This window comes from Leucopleurus acutus (assembly GCF_964270905.1).
Source record: "Leucopleurus acutus genome assembly, chromosome: 7".
NCBI lineage: Eukaryota > Metazoa > Chordata > Mammalia > Artiodactyla > Delphinidae > Leucopleurus > Leucopleurus acutus.
Window position 1 is genome coordinate 68,064,641 of NC_139150.1, and position 9,298 is coordinate 68,073,938.

Genomic DNA, 9,298 nt, shown 5'->3' on the forward strand with positions numbered 1-9,298 from the left:
TTTCAACAATTTGCAAGTCCTCTATGGGACTACCTTTTTTATGAAATGCTGCACATACTACCAATGCTACATAAATATTTCATGATACATTACCCAGTCCTGGAATTTCCTGCAAGATTGCACAAAGTCTTTAAAACAGTGCACTGCAAGCCATAAAATAATCAGATATAAAAGTAAGCTGTATCAATCCCTTGATTAACCACAATTTTTTTTTACAAGAATTTCAGAAAAAGTACTGTTACTACATCTTAATCTCAGGAGAGAGATTTGCTATTTATATTACTTTACTAAAAGGCTTTTAGAATTACACCTCTTTTTTTACATCAGGTAATATTTCTCAAATGGACAGGAACCTTTCCGTTATAATCTACGCTCAAAAATTACCCAGTGTGACTTGAAAACAGATCATAGACTGAATTGTAACATCTAGCAGAGTCTGATACACAATAAAAGATGAAAAAAATTTAATTGTTGACCTAACTGTGCCTAAAGCTTAACAAAATGTGTTTTTGTATATTAAAATTAACCTCAATGCTTCAAACTCCTTATCTGTAAAATAAGAAGAGCTAGAGACTGCTAAGATCCCTTTGAGATTTAAAAAGCTAATAAGCAGGACTTCCCTGGTGGCTCGGTGGTTGAGAATCTGCCTGCCAATGCAGGGGACACGGGTTTGAGCCCTGGTCCGGGAGAATCCCACACGCCGCGGAGCAACTGAGCCCGTGCTCCACAATTACTGAAGCCCGCATGCCTCAACTACTGAGGCCTGCATGCCTGGAGCCCGTGCCCCGCAATGGGAGGGGCCACCGCAATGAGAAGCCCGCGTGCACCGCAATGCTCGCCACAACTAGAGAAAGCCTGTGCATAGCAACGAAAATAAATAAATTTATTTAAAAAACAACAAAAAAAGCTAATTAGCAATTTATTTTATCTACAGCCCTCCCCAGAACCCTCCTCCTCCCCACCCCCAGTTGCAAATTTAGTAATCTGGGACAAGAACAGCTCAGTAAACAGAAAACATCCCCAGGGAAAATGAAGGCTAAGATCAAGGAATCAAATTTCCAAGCTAAGCAATGCTCCCCATGTTGAGGGACCACCCCCCACCCCTGCCAATCCCGAAAGATAATAATGTATAAGAAAGTGCTTTTAAAATTTTTGAAACACTACAGAAACGTAAGGTAGTATAATACTGAAAACTGTGAAAGGTGGCCTTTTTTTCAGTAACAAGAAGTACTGGGGACATTCAGATGAGCTTATTGTCTCATATACAAAAGTAAGGTGACTACAATAAAACACTCAAATCCCCCAATGTAGCTCTGTTGTGTCAAGATGATTAAGTGATAGGATGGCTAGAAACAATTTTTAAACTGTTCCATTACTGTATCTCTACAACTCATGAATATTTTTGCTTACTTGGCATTGATCGCACTGAAAAGAGATTATAACACTTTATGGTAATAATACCGATCGCCAGATCTTGATTGTCAAGTGGAGTGCTGCTGTGGATGGAAAGCCTTGAGCTTAATTCAGGAAAATGCGCCTGGTTTTTTAAAACCTGCAAAGCTCATTAAAAAGTTTTATGAGGGGTTGGAATCTCCAGATTTAGATATTTGCAACACCTTCACTTTGTCATCTGTGATCTACTCTCAAGGTATACCACTTCCTGAGCTCTGCTGGGCCTTAAACTCTAATTGCTCATTCTATAAAACTTAAGGTAAATCTATAAAAAATTACGCTGAAGAAAAACCCAGAACGAGGTGTTGTTTTCCCTTTAGGCTGATCTAGCAGTGAGACTTGGTTGGGAGAAGGCTGCCATCTTGTGGCCAAAAGAAAGAACTGGCTCCAAGAGCGCTGCCCATTCCTCGAGCCTCTGACAGCTGCTCCCACAGAGGACGGCTACCTATCCAGCTATCCGTGTGCATCCTGAGCCTCCCCAGTAACAAGAACAGAGTCTTCCAAAGTTAAAGTTGAGGACTTCCGTGGTGGTGCCCTGGTTAATAATCTGCCTGCCAATGCAGGGGACACAGGTTCAAGTCCTGGTCTGGGAAGATCCCACATGCCACGGAGCAATTAAGCCCGTGCACCACAACTACTGAGCCTGTGTGCCTCAAGCCCGTGCTCCGCAACAGAAGAAGCCACCGCAACAAAAAGCCCGCGCACCGCAACGAAGAGTAGCCCCCGCTCGCCGCAACTAGAGAAAGCCTGTGTGCAGCAACAAAGACCCAATGCAGCCAAAAATAAATAAATTTTTTTTAAAAATTAAACTTGAAAGGACATTAAAGAACTATTTGCTCAAACAAAGCCTCAGGAGGAAAATGCAGTGGAAGAGGAAGAAAGAGATGTGGGCTTCCTTCCCTCCCTGGCAGTCCCAAGAGCCTCCACAAGTCTCCTGATTTTAAAAACTTGGAGGAACTGAAGCCCTGGGAGATCAAATGACTCACTCAGAAACCCCAGGCTCCCCTCTCCCACTGAAACACTCTCTCCTCTGACCAGTAGTGTTCATCTTCACACATGCTCTTCCTCCAGATTTCTCATCACTTTTTCCCATAATCTCAGGCTGGCAAAGTAAAAAATCTTCGAGTTCTAAAGCTTTGAGAACACCTATATAATTCCTCTCATTCCTTCCCAACCCATTTCTAAGCAGATTTAATTGGGAGTGAGGAGGAAGCCTTCCAAATAATGAGACTCTAGGTCAGGGTTGTCCAGTGTAACTCTGCAATGATGGAAATGCTCCCTATTTGCACTGTGCAATAGAGTAGTCACTGCACATGCATAGCTACTGAGTGTTTGGAATGTGGCTACACACGTGACTGAGTATATTTTATTGAATTTCAAACAATTTAGATGAAGTTGCCACATGTTGCTAGTGGCTAACCTACGGGACAGCACAGCTGTAAACCCAGGCTCCCTAATCCATTCCGGTATAACACCTTGACGAACAAAATCCATCTATTTATTCAAAAGGATATGTTTTGACTGCTCTGTGGAGAACAGTGTGTTAGTATTATACAGCACACACACACAAATAGAAAACATGAGCTCTGCTTTCCACGAGTACAGAAAGAGGGGAGAAAGCATGCAGACAGATAACTAGAACCATTAACAGAAAATGGGGTCCCTCTCCAAAGGGGAGCTACGGGGCTCGATTACTGAGATAGGCAACAGATGCAGGGCCTTAAAAGATCATGCAACAGGAGGAGGCGACACAAGCATTTTAGAAAAGGGGCAGTAAGGGTAGGGGAAAAGAGATGGGGAGGGTCACAAGGTCTGCTTAGGGGATGCCCAATCCAGTATGGAAGCCCAATCCAGTATGAGTGGTTTTATGTAAGGGGGTCATGGAGAGAACTAGAAAGGTACATTAGGACCAGTTTCCAAACATAAAAATTAGAGACCCAAGGGGAGAACAATGAGAATAAAAAGGAAGGAACCAATATAGATTTCAAAAGAGGATGGTTCGAGACTTTGGAGATGATATGAATACTGGGGATGGTGGAGGATAAGAGATGATTCAAATTTTTAAACCCAGGATAAAAAGACAAGGATGTCCACCTAGCCACTTTTATTCAACATAGTTTTGGAAGTCCTAGCCATAGCAATCAGAGAAGAAAAGGAAATAAAAGGAATTCAAATTGGAAAATAAGAAGTAAAACTGTCACTGTTTGCAGATGACATGATAATATACATAGAAAATCCTCAAGATGCTACCAGAAAACTACTAGAGCTCATCAATGAATCTGGTAAAATTGCAGGATACAAAATTAATACACAGAACTCTCTTGCATTCCTATACACTAACAATGAAAGATAAGAAAGAGAAATTAAAGAAATAATCCCATTTATCATCACATCAAAAAGAATAAAATAGCTAGGAATAAACCTACCTAAGGAGGCAAAGACCTGTACTCAGAAAACTATAAGATACTGATGAAAGAAACTGAAGATGACACAAACAGATGGAGAGACAGACCATGTTCTTGGATTGGAAGAATATTGTCAAAATGACTATACTACACAAAGTAACTGACAGATTCAATGCAATCCCTATCAAATTACCAATAGCATTTTTCACAGAATTAGAAAAAAAAGTTTACAATTTATATGAAAACACAAAAGACTCCAAATAGCCAAAGCAAACTTGAGAAAGAAAAATGGACCTGGAAGAATCAGGCTCCCTGACTTCAGACAATACTACAAAGCTACAGTAATCAAGACAGTATGGTACTTGCACTAAAACAGAAATATAGATCAATGGAACAGGATAGAAAATCCAGAGATAAACTCACATACCTATGGTAACCTAGTCTATGACAAAGGAGGCAAGAATATACAATGGAGAAAGACAGTCTCTTCAATAAGTGATGCTGAGAAAACTGGACAGCTACACATAAAAGAATGAAATTAGAACAGTCTCTAACATGATATACAAAAATAAACTCAAAATGAATTAAAGACCTAAATGTAAGACCGGAAACTATAAAACTCTTAGAGGAAAACATAGGCAGAACACACTGTGACATAAATCGTGGCAAGATCTTTTTTGATCCACCTCCTAGAGTAATAAAAATAAAAACAAAAATAAACAAATGGGATCTAATTAAACTCAAAAGCTTTTGCACAGCAAAGAAATCATAAACAAAACAAAAAGACAACCCACAGAATGAGAAAAAAATTTGCAAATTAATCCTGACAAGGGATTAATCTCCAAAATTTACAAACACCTCATGCAGTTCAACATCAAAAAAACAAACAACCCACTGAAAAAAATTGGCAAAAGATCTAGACAGGCATTTCTCAAAAAAAGACATACAGATGGCCAAAAAGCACGTGAAAAGATGCTCAACATCAGTAATTATTAGAGAAATGCAAATCAAAACTACAATGAGGGGGACTTCCCTGGTGGCACAGTGGTTAAGAATCCACCTGCCAATGCAGGGGACATGGGTTCAATCCCTTGTCCAGGAAGATCCCATGTGCCGCGGGGCAACTAAGCCCATGCACCACAACTACTGAATGTGCACTCTAGAGCCCACAAGCCACAACTACTGAAGCCTGCATGCTCTAGGGCCCACATGCCACAACTACTGAGCCCACGTGCTGCAACTACTGAAGCCCATGTGCATAGAGCCCATGCTCCACAACAAGAGAAGCCACTGCAATGAGAAGCCTGCGCACCGCAATGAAGAGTAGCCTCCACTCGCCACAACAAGAGAAAGCCTGCGCGCAGCAACGAGGACCCAATGCAGCCAAAAAAAAAAAAAAACTGTTAAAACTACAATGAGTTATCACCTCACGCCAGTCACAATGGCCATCACCTAAATGTCTACAAACAGTAAATGCTAGAGAAGCTGTGGAAAAAAGGGAATCCTCTTACACTGTTGGTGGGAATGTAAATTGGTACAACCACTATGGAGAACAGTATGGAGGTTCCTTAAAAAACTAAAAATAGAGCTACCATATGGTCCAGCAATCCCAATCCTGGGCATATATCCAGAGAAAACCATAATTCAGAAAGATACATGCACCCCAGTGTTCACTGCAGAACTATTTACAAAAACCAGGACATGGAAGCAACCTAAATGTAACTAACCATAGACAGATGAATGGATAAAGAACATGTGGTACATATATACAATGGAATATTACTCAGCCATAAAAAAGAATGAAAGAATGCCATTTGCAGCAACATGGATGGACCTAGAGATTGTCATACTGAGTGAAGTAGGTCAGACAGAGAAAGACAAATATCATATGATATCACTTATATGTGGAATCTAAACAAAAAAAGGTACAAATGAACTTGTTTACAAAACAGAAATAGAGTCACAGATGTAGAAAACAAACTTACGGTTACCAAGGGGGAAAGGGGAGGGGAGGGATAAATTGGGAGACTGGGATTGACATATACACACTACTATACCACTACTATACATAAAATAGATAACTAATAAGAACCTACTGTATAGTATAGGGAACTCTACTCAATACTCTGTAATGACGTATATGGGAATAGGATCTAAAAAAGAGTGGATATATGGATGACTGATTCACTTTGCCGTATACCTAAAACTAACACACATTGTAAATCAACTATACTCCAATAAAAATTAATTTTAAAATAAATAAATAAATACACCCAGGGTAAATGGACAATAGAATGCACCATTAATGGGACAGATACTGGAGAAAGGGAACGTGGTGACTATCTGAAGGTTGTTGAAGTTGAGGTTGATGAGATAACCAGATGGACCAACAAGCACTCTGAGAAGTGAAAGGAGACTGAAATAAGAGAAGAGAGGCTGAGGGGTGTGAGAGTCAAACCAGAGACCCCTGACTGAAATCAGAGTAGAGGGGTAGGTACAGGAGGAGGAGGAGGAAGCAAAGAAGAGACCCATGGACAGACTCTGCATCCAATGGGAAACAGCCCCTTTTCAGGGGTGAAGGAGAAACAGAGAAGGAACGTCCCCTACTACAGGGACAGGACGGAGACTTCTCACTGCATACCCTCTGTACCTCTTCAATGAGCATTCCTGGCTTCCTAACTGGAATGCATACTGGGCAAAGATGGAGACTGTATCAGATATTTCAATCCCAATGTCCTCAAGGGAGCAAATTAAGCCCCAGTCCTACCTGAATAACTCAATACCTCAAGAAGAGACGCGAGGGTATGTAAAGGGCCCCAGCAGGGGGTGAGCCGTAGAGGTTTTGCCTCAGTCGTGTGGAAAATTAGCCCTAGATTAAAACACTGCTCTGGATCCCCCTAACCAACCTTAAAAAGCAGGACCCATGTTTCTATGTGATCTAGTTCAGCGGTTCCCAATCCTGGCAAATGGGGAAATCACCGAAAGACTGCTGGTGGGGCCCACCCTCAGAGAGGATGATTTAACAGCCTGGGAAACCAGTATCACTTTAAAGCTCCCCAGCTGACTCTAGGGGGCAGCCACGGTTGAGAACCACCCACTGATGCCAGAGATGTGTAAGATTTCTCACCCAGTTACTACAGTTCCCTTTAATTCTCCCCACTACTGATGACATTTTCAATATTCACATAACAAAGTTAGCAAGTGTTTTTTGCAGCTTTCCAGATGCTAACATATTTTAAGCACAACCCATTAGCAGGAGTCTCACACACATTATCTCATTGACTACTTAGAGAATCCTGGAGAAGTTCAGTTACCTGCCCAAGACCCCACAATGAACAACAGCCCATGAGGGCTGACCCCAGAGCCGCCCCTCTTTTCTGTTGCTCCTGTGCTGTCCTCAAGCCCAGCAATTCTTACATGTCCTAAGAAGGAGGTGAAAGAAGCACCTCAGGCGTTGTGAGATTCAGGAAAGGAGTCAGCGGCAGAACTTTGACTAAAACCCGGGATTTCTCCCTGGAACCACCTGCTTCACCCAAGCATAGTTTTAATAAAGGCAATGGTCAGGAGAGACACCTGGCAAGGCCAGGACAAGGGAGCGCAAAACTAATTTCCTTTCCTTATTCTTGTTCAACTCTATACCAGTGTGGACATGAGTTTTAGAATACCTTACACTCCTAAGTAGTAAGAATTTCTCTGAATGAGAAATTCAGTTACATGAAAGGATTCCTCTTCCCCAAAAGGAGACCAACAAAAGATGCAAGACTTGGCCCAACCTGGCCAGGGGGGTTTCTATCCTTGTCTGACACTCTCTAGGCTGCAGGGAGGGGAGCACAAACTCCGCGGGTCTGTGCCCATTTTCAACGTCCGCGCAGCTCTCGGCAGGAAGGAAAACGGAGAAGGCCTGAGAACAGCCACGTTCATCGGGCCTGATTCAACGCGACGCGTTAACTGCTAACAACAGTTAGCAGCCTAAAAGAGGCCGCCGACAAGTGGACGCACCCACCGTGGTGTTGCCTGATCTCGAAGCTCAGGGTCAGGGCTCAGCCTAGCTTTCAGAGTCTGAAATTCCAGGTTCCTGGGCCCTAGGTGCGGGCGCAGCCGCCTTACCCGCAGGAGCACAGGTCGCAGATGCACTTCCTCTTCATCGGGGCCATGCACAGGCCTGGAGGCCGGCGCAGGGCATCCCACGCCGCTGCCTCCTAGACGCCGACCGCCTCGCAGGGGGCGCGCCGAGTCGCCTGGGTCTTGGCAAATATCCTGAATACTGACTCCAGAGAAAACTTAAGTGACCCTTTTGCAAACTCCGGTCTTCCGTTTCCTTCCCTGAGCCGGCCTTGCACCGGGGCAGAACAGAGCGTGGACCACGCGGGCCCGGGAGACCGCCCCCTGCACGCACCGCCCCGGCCCCTCCACGCACCGGCCCCGCCTCTGCCCGCCCCAGGCCCGCTGGGCCTCTGTGACGTCACCAGGGCCGCGGGTGCACCTGTGAGGTCAGGAATGTTGCAGAGGCTTGCTTGGCAGGCCCAGGACCAAGGTCCCCCATTGGGCCTTGTTGAAACCTCGGGAAAAGCGAAGACTGTGACGACTTTGGAAAGCTCGTGGGTGCACAAGTCAGCAAACGCCCTGCTCACTTGGGCAAAAAGGCCGAAAACCCCACCTTCATCACACTGGGTGGCATTTTCTATCTCTAGGATCCATGGTGCCCCTTGGTATAGAAAGGCATCCATTTCCAGATCTTCCTTGTGGAAATCGATGCCTTCAGCTCTTCACACAGACCTCGCACTCTGAGAACAAAGCAGTTTCAGGGCGCCTCGGCCTTGACTGCTCAAGTGGGTGCTCAATCACTGCCCCAGGTGATAGTAATGATGCCGGGGCAGTGGTCCTCAAGTTTCCGTGTGCATCAGAATCACCTGGCTTGATAAAAGCCAGATAGCCACACCCTACCCCCGAGTTTCTGATTCAGTGGCCCTAGCAGGTTCTGAGCCACTCGGATGCCGCTAGGCCAGGGGCCACGCTTTAAGAAGCACAGTTTGGGAGATTATTTTGCCCTCTCTATAACCAGCCTTCCCCTATTATAGTGTTTCTTCAGCTCACCTGACCCTGAGAACCACTGCAGAGCCTACCTAGAAACCACTGGCATCAGTAACTCTAATCTGGGACCCTAGTTGCAACAAGAAGCCAGGTGATTTGAATCACAAAGCAAACTCAGGAGACACTGCTCTGATGGGTGGTTTGGAATTAAACACGATGACCTCCCCATTGTGGGACATGGGAGCTTCAAGTATTGACAATCCTATGGTTGTTTTTCTTTCCCACACTTCCTCACTCTTCCCATTAGTTTTTGTGAAGGAGTGAGTCAGTAAGTCAGAGGCATTTTAGACTGCAGAACACTTAATATTCAGAGTTTTTTGTATTTTTTTCTTCCACGTTCGGCTCTAGAA

At 44.0% G+C, this 9,298-nt stretch overlaps 1 protein-coding gene across 1 annotated transcript in view; it reads right to left on the reverse strand.

Moving 5' to 3' along the window:
- The window catches only part of SAXO1 (stabilizer of axonemal microtubules 1), a 94,518-nt gene extending 86,501 nt beyond the window's left edge, over positions 1-8,017 (reverse strand). Inside the window, exon 1 of the mRNA XM_082843597.1 lies at positions 7,965-8,017. Coding sequence (XP_082699723.1) covers positions 7,965-8,011 — 47 coding nt within the window. The 5' untranslated portion in view covers positions 8,012-8,017. The remainder of the gene's footprint in view (positions 1-7,964) is intronic.
- Between the last annotated feature and the right edge of the window lie 1,281 nt (positions 8,018-9,298).